This window comes from Saimiri boliviensis, chromosome 5 (genome assembly GCF_048565385.1).
Source record: "Saimiri boliviensis isolate mSaiBol1 chromosome 5, mSaiBol1.pri, whole genome shotgun sequence".
In the NCBI taxonomy this organism is placed as follows: domain Eukaryota; kingdom Metazoa; phylum Chordata; class Mammalia; order Primates; family Cebidae; genus Saimiri; species Saimiri boliviensis.
The window spans coordinates 87,414,078-87,431,923 of record NC_133453.1 but is presented as its reverse complement, the minus strand read 5'-3'; the positions used below and the strand labels follow the sequence as shown (position 1 = coordinate 87,431,923).

Here is a 17,846-nt window from a genome sequence, read left to right as displayed (position 1 = left end):
ATTCAACCAGTTTCACCTGTATTTCAGTTCACCTGCCTATAGAAAAGACAAAAAATTTGAAGAGATAGACTCTAACTTGTATACATATACTCATTATCAAGGATATACAGTAAATATTTTTCTTTCCTCCAAGACAGAATATGCAATCATTAACCAGCCAGGCATGGTGGCTCCCACCTGTTATCCCCGCACTTTGGAAGGCCAAGGCGGGTGAATCTCTTGAAGCCAGGAGTTTGAAACCGGCCCAGCCAATATGGCAAAACACTGTTTCTACTGAAAATATAAAAACCAGCATGGTGTAGTGGTGCGCACCTGTACTCCCAGCTAACTCAGGAGGCTGAGGGATGAGAATTGCTTGAACCCAGGAGGTGGAAGTTGCAGTGAGCCAAGATGGTGCCACTGCACTCCAGCCTGGGTGACAGAGTGAGACTCTGTCTCAAAAAAACAAAAATAAATCATTATCAATAGTTGATATGTGGCTGAGTCACTAAGTAGATGGACTTTCCATGAGATTTAATTCCTATCTTCCTATCTTCTAGGTTTCAGTATCTCTTGCTGGTGTGTGCTGAAGTCTTATATAGGTCAAGTTTGCTAATGTTGACACGGTGAAAGAACAAACTTCTGACAAATACTTGGCACAAGTTAGGATACACAGTTTGTATTAGTGTAAGTCATTTGTATTCACCACTCTTAATGATAAAATTATTTTCGGAAGCCCCTAAGTTGAAAATTTAAAAACACACACAAAAAAGCCATTTAATAAAAGATCTTCAAATACCTTGAATCAATTTTTCTGGATCTCAAAGGTTCAAATTTTTCAGTTATTGATTTTTAAGAAAAAGTTATTTTACCAATTTTTAAATATTTAGAAAGAGAATAAAATCTTCATTTGCTTTTTATTATATAACCTCAAAACCAAGTATGTATACAAAAGAACAATAGAAAATAGATATATTGAATTAAGGCTGTTCATCAACTTGACTTAACAAAAGGTCAAAGTATAAGGTGAACAATGGTGATCTTTTGTACGTAAGCCACTTGAAACACTTTAAAACCATTTCTGCTACAGATTTCTAGTTTAAGATATATATTTAAGTTTGATCAAGGAGATGAATAATAGCAATTGCAAGTCACATTTACTTAGCATCTTCTATATACCATATACAGTTGTCAGTTTGTTTCTTAAAACTTCATTTGTGAAGGTAACTCCTAGAAGTTGAGTCATTCTAAATAAAATTTTAGACTCTGGTGTTTGAAACCATTTTAAATTTAATGGGTTCTAAAGTTTTACATTTCACTTATGATAAAGCTTTAAAAGTTATTTTAAAATTTTTTAGAGTTTTGTATTTCTTAATGATGTAAAGAATGGTTATCAGGGATGACAATAAGATTTTGTTGGTTATGAAGTACATATGAAACATCCAACTAACATCGTGTCTACATTTACTCTTCACTCACACATTGTCACTCTTTGATCCATTTGTCTCTCTCCAGAACCCCGCCTGTTTGGCTCTTCTTGACCCTACTGAGTGGCCTGCTCAAACTCCCACTTCATTTATAACTCCTTTCTTCTCTGGTCATCTCCCCATTCAATCTTCTTTCCCTTTCCAACTAGGCCCTACTTAACGTCTTTTTCTCTTTTCTTCCACTAATAAAGAGTCTGAGTTGGAACATCTAAATTCAAAACCTGGCTCTTACAAAGCTAATCAAGTAACATAACCTTTCTGGCCCTCAGTGTACTCACCCATAACAGATAAGGTTAAGTGATCTGTGCAAGTTAATGCCCCCAGCTAGTAAAATTCAAAGACTTTGAACCCTACTGCTGGGCTCTTCATATACTGATCCTGCTGCATATGGGCCGATTAGACTAAAAATCAGATAGGGAGACTACCTGTTAACAGAACAAGATATAGGCCAGAGACAAATAACACTTGGTATCAATTTTTCATTTTCCAAAGTCTTCATAAAACCACCCTTTGGAATAAACTGAAAAACACTGCATTATTGCACAATAGGAACTTGAAAAGAAAAAAAAAAAAAAAAACCAAACCTTTGTCTTCTGTCTCTTTGTTGGCTTACTGCTTGTATCCCAACTAGAAATGGAATTTGGCAAATGAACACAGAATGGCAAGATGTATTTTTGCAAATCTCCAAGAGGTTTAAACACAGCTACTGGAATTAAAAGTCCAAAATATGGAAGTGTGCATCTTGGTGGTCATAAGGAAATGAGGAACCTCAATTTACAGAACTATTTTACTAGGTTAGGTTCCCTAAAGCCCTGAAAGTTTGCCTGAAATACACTAAAATTCTTAAAGCAAATCTCAGAAATAAATCATCAAATCAATAACAAAATTAATATAAAACTTCACTACAAAGATATCCGGTTTTCCTAAGCTTTGCAAAAATTCCACTGAAATAAAAAATACTCTAGATATCTAAATATTAATTTTTCTATTCCCATCTATGAGTTGAGAAAGTAGCATCTGCAATAAAAGATATCTAAAAATAATCAATTTTAGTAAATATTATATAAATACTATATAATATTATGATTATCAAGTTGACTATATTATTCAGTTTATTATTCAAATTTGTTACCAGTAATATTTTTCGATTTAAAAAAAATTTAATTTTAAAATTTATTTTTATTTCTACTTATTTATTTTCAATTTAATTTAATTTTTTGAGACAGGGTCTCACTCTGGCTGGAGTGCAGTGGCAAGAACAGCTCGCTGTAGCCTTGACCTCCTGGGCTTAATCGATTCACTCGCCTCAGCCTCATGAATAGCTGGACTATAGGTGCATGCCACCACACCTGGCTAATTTTGTTTATTTTTCATAGAGACAGGGTCTTGCCATGTTGCTCAGCTGGTCTTGAATCCCTGGGTTCAAGTGATCCTCCTGCCTCAGTCTCCTAAAGTGCTGTGATTACAGGAGTGAGCCACTATGCCCAGCCGGTATTTTTCAAGGACTATGAAAATGTAGCTGGTCATCTAATTTTTTTTAGTCAAAGGGACAATATTAGAGAAACCTAACAGCAATTACATTTAAATATTAGTGTGATGAATAACAATCAAGAATTACTAAGCGCCCAGGTAATTTAAAATATCATTTCCAATGACAATTCTCTGTATAATTAATCTATTCAAAATGCAAAATGAAAGCCACTTACAGAAATTACTTTTGCCCAGGAAAATTACAAAACCAAATTTATCTAGGATAAGTGAAATAAAGTTCTGCAACTCAATCCATAATCTTTCTGCTGCTTCCAGATACACTTCCAAACTCGGAGATGTCAAAATAATAGAGCAGGCATGGCCAGTAACTTATTTTTAAAAATTTGAAATTGATAGGACCCTCATGAGAAACTAGAAAACAAAATATGATTCACATACCCTTCCCCCACATCTAATGTAAAAAGACTACTTACTTACCTCATGCGCTAACATTTTATAGAGTTCTTCTCTAGTTACAGAAATCCTTTCTCTGTCTGTACTGTCCACAACAACTATTACAAACTAAAATAATTATGAAAAAAAATCATTAGTGATTACATAACTTGGTATTTGTAAAACTTAACGTGTTTATTTGATATACAGGGTATTAATATGAAAAAATTGGAATCTCATGGTATTGTTGGAAAATCAGAGCTACCTACTATACATTGTGAAACCAAAAGGTCTGATTAATTTTAATCCAAATATATTTACTAATTTTTAAGAGAAAAGAGAATATGATACTAACATTCTAATATATAACACATGTCTGTTTTCTAAATTAGTATCTCAAAAGCTAACAGGCCTATATCCATCTCTTTGTACTACAAATCAATAAGAAAAACATACAATATGATCTTGAATTTATTACTTCCAGGTAAATGTTATTTATTAATATCAATCTGAAATCCTAAAGGGCATGAGTATGGGAGTAAAATAATGCGATTTAAAAAAAAAAAAAAAATCAACCAATTGAAAGAATAAATCTCTATCTAAAAACAAGCTCTCTTCCTTACATAAGTATCACCTGCTACCTGCAAGCACAACCCTTTCATGAACTGATGATGAAACTGGCATCAGAAGGTGCAATGAAAAACTTGCGATGACTGTGGGACTGAGCTCCTCTGCAACTCTTCCTCAACTCGGTGAGCACCCAAAAGCAAGAGGTTAGCAGGAATAGATGGAGACTTAACTTACTCTCTTTACATTAGCATTTATGATGCCCAAGTTGGTTCTGACTGCCTATTAGTAATATGCACTATTTACTTTTTAGACCTAGATCTTAATTTTTAAATAAACTATTACGATTTTCTGGATCTTTTCTATTCTTCAGATTTCATCAACCAAAAGAGAGATGTATGAGAGAACTGTTATTTTTAATTCTCCCCTCACTTGACAGCTTACTGATAGGTGGCTTTATCACTATAAGGCCAATTTTATTCCAAGGTATTTTAATAAAGCTGTTAATTTTCAGATTGTTGGCATGAATATGAAACCTATGGTATTATGTACAGAGTAGCATATACACCTTTATAATCATACACAACTTTCCTTCTAAACAATGATTAAATGCCTAATGCAGTGTTGGGAAATCAGGTTGGCAGATACACTTCATGGTTTCTTAATAACTTAAAAGTCAGCTTTATACAGACATAAACCATGTTTTATTAACTTACAATGAACACTACAAAAACAACTGTCAGTCTTTTAATTCACAGGCCTATGCAATGAAGCACTCAAATGTCATAGGTCCAAAATTTTCCTTTGGGAAATAATATGTAAATAAAAAGATATGATCAATCTAAAATGCCTTATAATCAAAAGAAAAATTATTTAATGTGCAACTGTGTTTTGTAAAAGAAAATAGTAAAACTGGCTAGGATTCAAACCACCAAAGCTCTCTCATTCAGTGAGCTAAACTCAGCCAAACATAAATAGAGAGAAATGAAATGACAAACTATGAGATGGAAGTCATTACAAAAACAACTACTTCAGACAAGTTCTGAGATCAATACACAATCAGAACATAATTAACCAATCCTCCCTACAGAGGTTCAATGATAGTAGACACATTGACAATGGCCCTGAACAGGAAATCAAAGATTTCACCACGCTTAAACTCTTTATTAACATACTGTGATATTTCGAAAAATTAACAATAAGGGTTCAAATCTAGGTATTTTCCAAGCATTCTGTTCATATAATTTTTAGTATGGTAAGAAACATTACCTCTGTGTTAGTATAGTAAGTGTTCCAGGAAGAACGAAGAGATTCTTGGCCACCAATATCCCACATTAGGAAACGTGTATTATTAATCACTATCTCTTCTACATTACTTCCTATTGTAGGAGATGTGTGTACAACTTCATTCATAGAACTGCAGGGAAAAGTTTATATACGTTACAATTAGAAGGAAACTAACTTGCTTGAACAATTTTTTAATCAAGGACAAACCAGTATGACCTCCTTTCATAAGTTATAACTAAATATCCTTTTCCCACTAGTTTACAATGTGAGTGAGCTAAGGGTTTAAACAGAGCTGGAACTAGGTTATAGGCTATCTGGCACATACTAGACCATTCTAGGAAACTATAAAAACAAATATTTTTTCTTTCTTTTTTTAACTGTTACCCAGATCGGAGTGTAGTGGCATACATATCAATGGCATGAGATTCACTGCAGCCTTGACCTTCTGAGTAAGCTCAAGCAATCTTCTCACCTCAGTCTTCCAAGTAGCTAAAACTACAGGTGTGCACCACTATGTCTAGCTAATTTTATAAAGCATACAAATATATATTAATATATATCTTTTTTTTTTTTTTGAGACGGAGTTTCGCTCTTTTTACCCAGGCCGGAGTGCAATGGCGCAATTTCAGCTCACCACAATCTCCGCCTCCTGGGTTCAGACAATTCTCCTGCCTCAGCCTCCTGAGTAGCTGGGATTACAGGCACGTGCCACCATGCCCAGCTAATTTTTTTTTGTATTTTTAGTAGAGACGGGTTTCACCATGTTGACCCGGATGGTCTCGATCTCTTGACCTTGTGATCCACCCACCTCGGCCTCCCAAAGTGCTGGGATTACAGGCTTGAGCCACCGCGCCCGGCAACAAAAGCAATTTTGCAGATATAATTAAGTACCTCTTGCCCAAGAGGTTTCTCAAACTCCTGGCTTTAAGCAATCCTCCCACCTCTGCCACTCAAAGTGTTGGGATAAGGGCATGAGCAACTGCACCCTGTCATATTTTTCTACTTTCTATAAACAAAAGAGCTTTAGCACAAAACAACTGAACAACTCAATGCCAACTATATGCTCAATATCATATAAATTTCTCACTTTCTGCAAACTGTTGCTGAGGTTTGGCTCCCGGTTTACAGTCAACCTACTTTCTCACAGGGTAACTTAGGTTTCATGTAATGTCTTATTGCATTCATTCATTAAATATCACTCAGGCAAAAAAGTAACTAGAAATAAAAATTTTTTTAAGACAGTTAATACTTACAATTGGTAAAGGATGGTAGTTTTTCCTGCATTATCCAGCCCAACAATGATAACTTTGTGCTCTGAAACAGAGAAAATATCAGTGATTTTTTTCAAAAAAGGGAAAAAAAATTAGATTATCGGAAAAAAAAGGTTTCCTTATTTCACCCTTCTATCTATGGTATAATTCAGTTCATGGCACTTTATACTTTCTTGGAAGTCAAAAGAACATCCTAGTAAGACCAGCAGAAGTGTGCCATTATACTCACCTTCCCCATCGCCATTATTCTAGAGACAGCTGTCATCTTTCCAACCTCCTCTCTAGGAAGCCATAGCACTACAGTTTTACTAAATTATTCCCCTATCTTACAATGAAGAAACTTAAGGTCAGAAATAACTACCTATCACTCAGAGTTGTATAACAATTAAAATAGCACACAGCAGTGCCCAGCACTGAGGAGAGAATTCTTAACCTGTTTTGCTAGCCCAGGAAAAGATAAAAATTTAGTAGAACTGTCCTTCAAATTTTGAATTTTGATCTTTTCCTGGGCTAGTGATATGCAGTATGACGCTCTCAAGATGCTGTGCAGTAGCAGCGAGCTGCAGCTCCCAGTCAGCCATGCAATAACAAGGGTAAGCAACCAATACTGCCTAAGAGTATACTATGCTATCAGATAGTTTTGCCCAACTGGAGGATAATGTCAGTGTGCTGAGCACATTTAAGGTAGGCTAGGCTAAGCTATGAAGTTTAGTAGGTTAGGTGTAATAAATGTTTTGACTTAAGTTACTTTCAACTTACAACAAGTTTATTGGCACATAACTACATCATAAGTTGAAGGGCAACTATAACCTGAAGTTCAAGTCACTCTCCTTATATAAGCTGCACATATGTTTACAGCAAACATTTCTCTACAGCTACTTGTGGTATCACCAAATGCTGGAATTATCCTAATTCTCCATTTAGGGAATCAGACTAATCCTTTAAAGTCTAGCTTTCCATGTAAAATCACTTTCTCCTGCTTTCCCACACTACCTCTAATCTTGCACTTATCCTAATTATTTACATGTACACTAATCTCAGTTTAATGAGGTGTCTTCAACTATATAAAATACATATTAATCATCTTTACACTTCTAGTGATCACAACTCTTCCTGGCATAAAGTAGGTACTCAATAAATATTGAATTAATATTCATTCTGTAAGTAATGAGTGTTGAGGATTATAACACCTCAGAGTAAGATCTTTATAATTCAAACGGTAGATGTTTTCCAAATAGATGCCACTTACCAGAGGAAATTCCTAATGATCTATAGGCACCTCCTATTACACAAAACTAGGAAGATAGAGTAAATAAAACATTTTAATACAATCCATTTTATCCAGTCATCTATGGATAAGAAAGAGCAGGTGGCTTAGAACTACTAGGGTCCTTAAGTGACATGATCACCTGCCCCTTTTATGGGTTAAGAATTATTTTAAAAACCTAGGGCCTCGCTGGGTGTGGTAGCCCACATCCGTAATCCCAGCACTTTGGGAGGCTGAGGCAGGTGGATCACCTGAGGTCAGGAGTTCACGACCGACATGACCAACATGGTGAAACCCTGTCTCTATTAAAAATATAAAATTAGCTGGGCATGGGCCTCATACCTATAATCCCAGGTACTTGGCAGGGTGAGGGAGGAGAATCACCTGAACCCAGGAGGCGGAGGTTGCAGTGAGTCAAGATCACGCCATTGCACTCCAGCCTGGGCAACAAGAGCAAAACTCCATCTGCGGCCCTTAGTCTCCCAGGTTTACAAACAATTCTGCTGCTATCCCAGAATAGATAGGACTCAAGAGAGGGCAATTCATGGATATGACTAGGACATAAGTAAGAACAGCAAATGAGTAACATACATAAGACCAAATGTGTAAAAATGAGTGACAAGTACAGTCTGTCCCTGATGAAATGTATACATGGTAGCTGAATTAAAATCAGATGATTACTTGGGGAGCATGGAATCCCAACCCAAAAAGTGTTACAGGCTGCAATGACTGATGTGAATCCTTGGTCTCACTCTTGTTGCCCAGGCTGGACTGCAATGTCACAATCATGACTCACTGTAGCCTCAACCTCCCGGGCTCAAGCTATCCGCCCACCTCAGGCTCCCAAGTAACTGGGACCACAGGTGTGCAACACCATGCCTGGATATATTTTTTTTTCTTTTGTAGAGATGGGGTGTCCCTATGTTGCCCAGGGTCTCAAACTCCTGAGCTCAAGCGATCCTCCCACCTCAGCCTCAACAAGTGCTAAGATTACAGGTGTGAGCCACTGTACCCAGTCTGAATTCATCTTTAGAGCAAGGCCATGCCTGCATCAGGGCCAGGTAATCAAGTCCTTGGGACAAGGTACCTTTGCATCTGGAAAGTTTTTAAATAGCATGGCAATTCTGCCTTTCTAACTCCATTTTTCTATGTCCCCAAATTAAGCATTCCCTTTTTGATGACACAACTCTTCTCTGTTTTATGAATACAAGCACCCATAAACATTTTGCTATAACTACAATTCATTATCAAGCTATACTCTGATCTCTGACTTGGACAAAAGTTTTTAGCTTCCCAGGTGAATACTGATTTTTAATCATAGCATTCTCAAAATGTCAGGTTATTTTTAAGTTCTAGGACTACATCCTCTCCCTCCCCCAACCCCATTCCTCCAATGTATTAGCTACAGGACAGAATTTAGACAGACTTGTCAATACTCGGGAAGAAAATACAATTACTCTGACCAATGAAAGAAATGGTACCCTAAAAATAGTACAAAATTAACAGGAAAAGTCCAAAAGTAAACAAAAATATAGGCAAGAATCTATGATACATAATAAAGAATGACTTAAAAATGTGTATATGTATATATATAATGGACGGAGAGGCCACACAGTAAAAAACAGTACTCTCTTAGTTTCTTACAAGGTTAAGGAGGTTAAATACTTATTCCTACTATGTTACCATTTTTTCAAAATAGTTGGCTACTCTTCTCTCATAATTGCTTTCAGAACCTGAGGTATGCCATTTGGAATATTCCTAATGGTGGAAAATCTTTTACACTCTGAAGATGAACTTGACTTTAAAGTGGGAGACGAACCACCTGGTATCATCTTGGTCATAAGGTAAAAGGTATTTAAAATTAATGCTATCTTTTTGTTGTTAAGTGAAATATGAAGAGTGATTTAAAAATTTGTTTCCAAAGAACTTCTAAAAGGAGTTTCAAAAGATATGTTGAACAGTAGGACATGTCAGTGGAAAAACTATATAGCCTCCTAAAATTATAACTTTAAAGTAAAACCTCAGCTGGCTTTAGTACAGGTATTTTTTAAAGTGGTCACCTTACTTCATGCATGTCACTAGGACTTGGTTATTATGTCCTAATTCCAAATCTGGTGCTTTTCTAACAGTTTTGTTAGGAAAAACTAGCCAGTATCACTTCTCAGCCTTTTGGCTAAGATCAAGTATAAGAAAAACTGGCTAGGCAAAAACTACTTAAAAAAAAAAAAAAAAGATTCTTGATCATACCTGGCCAGTAGCTGAACATGATCAGCAAGGTGAAACTGCTCTGAACAAAACCATGTGCAGTAACACACAGACATGAGTCTGAGATAAAGCATACCAGGAATTCATCTTATAACACAAGTTAGTTGCCTACTGAGGAAATGAAAAGGTGAACAGTTTCAAGATGCATCATCTTTTACAACCACTATATGGAATGAACTACAGAATGAATATCCTGAAATTAGATAACCTATCCTGTGGTGGATTAAGATTTAAACTGCTTTAAAGAATTCTTCAACGGTGCCTAAAAATAAAGAAAGCACACTGGATAGAGAAGTTATGGTAGATGATAAAAGCTAAGAATCCACATGTCTGGGCCAGGCATGGTGGTTCACACCTGTAATCCCAGCACTTTGGGAGGCTGAGGTGCGTGGATCACTTGAGGTCAGGAGTTCAAGACCAGATTGGCCAACGTGGTGAAACCCTGTCTCTACTAAAAATACAAAAATTAGCTGGGCGTGGTGGCACACACCTGTCGTCCCAGCTACTTGGGTGGTTGAGGCATGACAATCACTTGAATGTGGGAGGCGGAGGTTGCAGTGAGCCAAGATTGTGTCACTGCACTCCAGCCTGGGCGACAGAGTGAAACCTCGTCCCCTAGAAAACCAAATCCACATGTCTGACATGGTAGAAAATGTTAACAGAGAAAAGTATGTCAGAGACGGTGATAAGAAAGCAATAAAGTGGCTAGTCACAGGCAGGGAAAGAAATCCAGTGCTGCCCTACAAAGTTAGGAATGGCTGGAAGTCCTAGTAGGTGAAAGTTTAGGTTATTGTTAAGGTAGAACAGGAAAGGGGAAAGGTAAAATGGCTATGAGTAAGAGGAGGAAAACTAGCCAAGGTCTGAAGCTCTGGAGGACCCATAACCTTCTGTCTGCACCTGAAAGTGAGTAAGTAAATTGAGGTAAGATCATTACATAAACATGATGAAAAAGGATGAGTATGACAAAGAAAGCTAAGCCTTAGCCCAAAGCTTCCCATAATTCTTCTTGACCTACCTATTAAAATTTAGACAAGCTGTTCTACTCAGTCTCCAGAATGTGTCATAAACTTTCCAGTCATTTAACTTTGCTCATGCCATTCTCCATGCTGCAGGCAACTTTACTCTTCTGCATATCTAATTTTACAAATTTAACAAATTCCTATATCACTTACAAATGAATAAATATGCAAACATACTCCCAAACTCTTAAGATCTTGGCAGATTTCAATCAAAGGAAAGCAAACTAACATATTTGAACATACTACATTCTTAAGAAATGGTTAAAATACTTGAAAAAACAAAAAGGAAGAAAGAAACTTCAATCAAACCTAAGCAGAACCTGGAAAACATCTAAGAAAACCACAAGTAGTCTGAAATCTCCAGAGGGCCATTCCAATGAAGAATCCATGATCCAGGGAATCTTTATCCCTTTAATCCACCCAAACACCTACAACCTACATTCATTACCAATTTCTAGTTACTGTCTTCCAAGACCTGTCTCTATTTGAGTTTTTTTATTTTCATAATAAAGCACCAATGACTTTTTTTTTGAGACGCAGTCTCGCTCTGTTGCCCAGGCTAGAGTACAGTGGCGTGATCTTGGCTCACTGCAACCTCCACCTCCTGGGTTCAAGTGATTCTCCTCCTGTCTCAGCCTTTCAAGTAGCTGGGACTACAGGCAGGTGTCACTATGCCCAGCTAATTTTTGTATCTTTAGTAGAGACAGGGTTTCACCATGCTGGTGTTGAACTCCTGACTTCAGGTGATCCACCTGCCTTGGCCTCCCAAAGTGCTGGGATTACAGGCATGAGCCACTGAGCCCAGACACCAATGACCATTTTTAATAGCTTCCTAAATCTAACACATAGCATGTGGCTCACAACGAGAACTATAAAATTAAGACCTAATTGTGCAATGGGCTCAAAGACAAAGGTGTCAACTCAATGACAGGGTCAGATTATTCGCATAGTTTTTAAAACTAATCAACTTCCTTTGAACATCTTTACTCTCACCACCATAGTCTGCCCCTTTCATTAGCAAGATGGAAAAGCATCCATACAGAATATAAATTTGTAGTCAAAAAGTGCTATAAAGCACTTCAAAATAAATACTCCATAGAATCCTAATATGCCTACTACAAGAATACTATTGTGGACAAATGTAATACAACTTTCAGCCATTCCAACTCATTGATGCACACGAATCATCACAAATTTAATGATTTTTCTTTTAGACTATGTCACAGCATTCCTGTATTTACTCAAATAAGCCACAATAACTATACTATTATAATGCTTTGGTGGAACTGTGAGTTATCATTTAGGCTATAATGTACCAATCAATACTTTACTGTTCTGTCATGCAAATGCTTGTTTCCCTTCTCCTTCATTTCCTTTTGACACACTCAGGCAATCTGCCAGTTCCATTCATTGCCAGTTTTTTGTTTGTTTGTTTGTTTCGTTTTTTAGATTTTAAGTTCTGGGGCACAGGTGCAGACCTTGCAGGATTGTTGCATAGGTACACACATGCCATGGTGGTTTGCTGCCTCCATCCCCTCCCGTCAACTACATCAGGCATTTCTCCCAGTGTTATCCCTCCCCAACCTCCCTACCCCCACTATCCCTCCCCTAGCCCTCCAGCCCCCAACAGACCCCAGTGTGTGATATTCCCCTCCCTGTGTCCAAGTGTTTTCTTTGTTCAACACCCACCTATGAGTGAGAACATGTGGTGTTTGGTTTTCTGTTCTTGTGTCAGTTTGCTGAGAATGATGGTTTCTAGATTCATCTGTGTCCCTACAAAGGACACGAACTCGTCCGCTTTTATGGCTGCATAGTATTCCATGGTGTATATGTGCCACATTTTCTTTATCTAGTCTATCATTGATGGGCATTTGGGTTGGTTCCAGGTCTTTGCTATTGTAAACAGTGCCGTCATTGCCAGTTTTTAAAAGTTAATACATATTCCCCCCAAAGCATCAGTCAATAAATCAAGTATCATACTTGTTATTGAAGATAATTTCTATCTCTGTGTATCATACATTGGAAAACACAAAAACACCAGGGCAAATAAATGGCAAGTCATCCTGATTCATCATTCTTACCTCATATCTGAACTATCACTAAGCCCTATCAATTCTATGTCTCTCAGAGCAAAACATTCCATTTGTCATGTTCACTATCGTTTTTCTTAGTTCATAGGACAGATCCTGGAATAAAGCAAGAGTTTAACATTTTTCATGAATAAATAAATCAGATCTGGAAAGTATAAAGGTTATGAGGGAGATACCTGATCAAGTCATTTTGTATTAAAAGTTCAGTTTTCAAAATTTAAAAGTCTTATCAATAAAAAACAAAGTCTAAAAATACTCTTGGTATTACAGTACTGGTAAAAGAGGTTTCAGAGTAATAACCAAACTTTTCTTTGGCACTATGAGGCTGCTGAAAAACAAGCAATGATTATACATGGCAAAATTAGAGATCCAATCAGGAGGCAGAAATCACACAGTAATTTGAACTCGGAAAGCTTAACATAAAGGAAATATTACAGAGGACTGGAATAATGAGAGATTAGCTAATAAGAAATAAGACAACTATAAAGATGACAGGAATGACAAATATAAGAAGCAGTCACTACCCCTAGGTTTGAGATAAAGGCCCTCCCACTCCCTCCAGACTCAGATGCAGACCTTGTTGGAAGGCACAGACAGTGGCTCACTGAATGGCAGAGAAGTAAGTATGGTTAGGTGCCAGTGGGACCCGCCAAAAATCCTCTTGCTGGAAAACTGTTTATTGAGAGGTGTTTCACTGGAGACCTTCCATTATGAAACCAACTAAGATGGGTATTAGGGGAGGTTGCTGGCTGCTGCTGAACACTACGCAGTACAAGAGCCAGGCCTTGGAGAAGGTGCTCGTGCTACAAGCAGAGGCCTTCAAGAAAGCACACTGTAAGTACAAACACCCTTTCCTCCTGCAGTGCCCCTCCAATACAGCCTACTGACAAAGCTTAACATTTTGCCAGGTGACCAAAAAAAAAACCAAAAAACAAAAACATTTAAAGGACCCAGTTCCACTTCCACAGAACATGCAAAAAAAGGGTTTACTCTGACTTCTGATGGTGCAAAACAATACACATTCAGTAGAAACCATACTTCAAATACCCATACAAAGATTCTGTTTTTCACTTTCAGTAGTCAATAAATTACACGAGATATTCCACACTTTATTATAAAATAGGCTTTGGGATAGTTTTTGCCCAACTGTAGGCTAATGTAAGTGTTCTGAGCATGTATATAAAGCAAGCTAGGCTAAAGCCATGATTTTCAGTAAGTCAGGCATATTAAACTCATTTTTTACTTACTGTATTTTCAATTTACAATGGCTTACCAGGATGTAATCCTATGATAAATTGAGGAGCATCTGTACTAGAAGCTAAGAGGCACAGTTTGCCCCTTGGCTACTCAGCTTCCATATGTACTCTTTTCTACACATTTGAAATCCCTTATGATAACAATAATAATTTTTAAAAAGCCAGAAGCAGAGGTGGCTTCCTCAGCATCAGGTTCCTGAAGCACAGGCAGCTTCTCCTGCACCCATTCAAACTTATAATTCCTTTTCTAACAACCAGTCAAGAGAGTTGGGCTATTAATGAGGAAATTCCACAACTTCTTTCATAGCTCACATCAGAATCAGTTTTTTTATGAGTCCTTCTTATACAAAGGAAGTTGTGTGCAAGCACGCATGAGTGTGTGTGTGTGTGTGTGTGCGCGCGCGCGTGTGTGTGTAGAACTCTGGCACTAGATAATCTTGGTTAAAATCCAGGTCTATCACTTTCACCTGTAGTGCTTTAAGCACATTATCTGTTTCTTTCCCCTATAAAATGAGGGGAATAGTATCTACCTTGCAGGGTTGTTGTGAAGAGTAAATCAATTAAGTGAAGATTAAATAAAAAACCTGTGAGAAACTTGTGTTCTAAATGAGTTAATTTCCTGTCTCCCCACACTACATGAAAGCTCCATAAAGGCAGAGGAATTCGTGTTTTGCTCCCTTATTCCCACCACCTAGAACAGCTCCTGGACTAAATAGGGGTTAAAATATTTGTTTAATGAAAACAAGTAAATCACTGATCACAAGCTCTTCTATAAAAAAACAAAAGTTAATGGCAACTTTTCAAAGTTCTTTTTTTTTTTTGTGCCAAGAGTCTCCGCTCTGTCACCAGGCTGGAGTATAGTGGCACGATCTTGGCTCACTACAACTTCTGACTCCCTGGGTCAAGGGATTCTCATGCCTCAGCCTCTCAAGTAGCTGGGATTACAGGCACGCGCTACCATGCCCAATTAATTTTTGTACTTTTAGTAGTTGGCCAGGATGGTCTTGATCTCCTGACCTAGGATGGTCCACCTACCTCAGTTTCCCAAAGTGCTGGGATTGCAGGTGTGAGCCACGGTGCCCTACCAACTTTTTGAAGTTCTAAAGACAACTTAGAGTTTAGCAACAGAAAGTTAATGGAAGGAGGAAGGAGGAAAAAATAATGTCAATCTCTTCTTTAAGAAGACCAATAATCAGTAACGCATTACTTCAGTGTTTTAACTTGTCTGGTTCTGGCATATACCAGTTGTATGGCCTGGGAAAAAAATTTCATTTCACTTGAGCCTCAGTTTTCCCTTTTCAGGGGAAATAACAACTACTTCGAAAGATTGTTGAAACATAAAATAAAATAAAAATGATTTAAATGACAGCATTTAGGACAAAGTTTGTACTCCACTGAATCTCAGTATCATCTAAATGTGACGTCTGGTTTTTCTAGTTTGACCAGTACACAAATAGCTTTCACTGTGCACTCAATCTGAGCTTTAACTGAAAAAGCTGTTCTCAAGGGGTTTCAGAAACAGGAGATACTATATCATTTAAGTTTCATCAGATGGCAAATTCTGTAATCTCCCAAAACATTCTTTCCAAGAGTTTCCATGAAAAGAATATACGATTGTATTCTGAATCCACTGTATAACAAGGGCATCCAAGACATATCCAACTTATATATGTCCAAAACAGAAACAAAAAACAAAAAACAAAAAAAAAACCAACAAGTGCCTGACATTAGATTAAATGGTAAATATTCTGAAAAGTGACCTTATTGGTAAGACAGCCAGTGTTTAGCAGAAAAGTAATAATTTATTCACATTTTCACAATAGTCATGGTTAACTTTCTAGAACTTATTAATTCCTCTATTAATTTCCACCAAACAGACATAAATGTTCTTTCCAAAATTACCACAAAATACAGGTTATAAAAACACTACTATTGGCCAATTTGTAGTCATACCAGAGCACACATTCTTATTATTTACTACTCTAAGGAGCTGTTGGTAAAGTTCTCATTCATTCTTAACTTACAGAAACAAATAATTTTATCATAGACTCAAAATAGAAAGTGGTGATATCTATTTTTCTGTCAGTACTAGAGCTCAATTAACAAGCAGTCCTTCTAAACCTCACAGCAGATGAAACACTAGCTTTGCTAAAAATAATACAAAATGATGGATGTTAAAACTAGAATAGATCTTATCTACCGTAAGTACCACCAGTCTTACAGCAATGGAAGTTTTAATATTCAAAATGTAGAAAAACAGTTTTCAAGATTTGCAGGCTCCACAGACCCGTGGTGTTCTAGGTGAGAAAACTTAGATCCAGAGATTTTAAGTGACTGGGTCCCACTCTCTCACTCCAAACACAACCGGTGAGTCCAGTCAGTGGCGGTGCTGATTAAAGCTGATTTTCTCTACTTTATGAAAAATCCTCTTATCAGAAAAATTATCTGATACTGCCCTTTCGGTATCACGTGATCTACACTTGTGTGTGTGTGTGTGTGTGTGTGTGTGTGTGTATGTGTGTGTAAAAGATACACCGGTGATCACAAATTCCAGTTCTGCTTGCTTTCCCTTACCTTCTTACAAGAGGAGCTAGATCATGAAGAAGGAGCTGGTAGCAGTAGGTGTACATAATAGATGCCACCATTCACCTAAGTCTTTATTGGAAAACTGGGATGTGACACCACCACCAGCTTACACAAGAGAAAAACACAAACTAAGTTACTGACAGCAGAATCATGAGCCACCCAACTTGAGTTAAAAAGAAACAAAAGTACACTGCTATATTTAAATACGTATCGAGTCTTTGGGTTAAAATCGCATTCTCTTTCCCCACTTTTACAGTCATTTTGTAACAAAGTTTAATAAACCTGATATGCATTTCATGGACATGTCCGAGGTTGGCTGAATTTAAGCATCCCTATATAACACACTATACACTTGGTAACTTGCTAATTACCTATGGGTAACAAATGTTTCATATGGTATGTTTTCGAAACTTTCAGTGAAGCACTTTAAAATTTTTAACCTAGCAAAACAAACAAAAACTGTCTAATAACCCACACGAGTAGAAAAATGACCTTAAGCTTAACCTTAAACACAGGTTTACTAAGTAAGGCAAATGGAGAGAAGTCCATCGCTACTTAGGAGGCAGAAGAACCTCCCCTCCCCGCAACACACACAAAGAGGGGTGGCAGTGGAGGGCAGGCTCATAAACCGAAGGCAGACTACTGGGCAAGTACAGCGACCCCGTTTTCCGCATTCTGCAACCCTCGATCGCTCAGTGGTGCGTTTAGGGCCGCAATCTACAGCCTTCATTCCAGAAGACCCCAGCATTTCCGCGTGGTGTCCAAACCCAACTGCTGGGCAAAGAGCTGAAAGACCAGGCCGTGCCACTCAGGGACGCCGGAGGTAGGGCAAGAAACCTTTCCATTCTC

The 17,846-nt window shown here is 37.5% G+C and overlaps 1 protein-coding gene across 2 annotated transcripts in view; it reads right to left on the bottom strand.

The window, feature by feature from the left end:
- ARL5A (ARF like GTPase 5A) overlaps window positions 1-17,846 on the bottom strand; it is a 32,195-nt gene that overhangs the window by 13,766 nt on the left and 583 nt on the right. For both annotated transcript variants that reach the window (XR_012517758.1, XM_003921981.4), the window contains exons 2-4: window positions 6,497-6,557; window positions 5,226-5,373; window positions 3,435-3,518 (exon numbers count right to left, since the gene is read on the bottom strand). Coding sequence is in view for 1 of the 2 variants with exons in the window: in XM_003921981.4 (XP_003922030.1) it covers window positions 3,435-3,518; window positions 5,226-5,373; window positions 6,497-6,557 (293 nt within the window). In the remaining variant the exon portion in view is untranslated. The remainder of the gene's footprint in view (window positions 1-3,434; window positions 3,519-5,225; window positions 5,374-6,496; window positions 6,558-17,846) is intronic.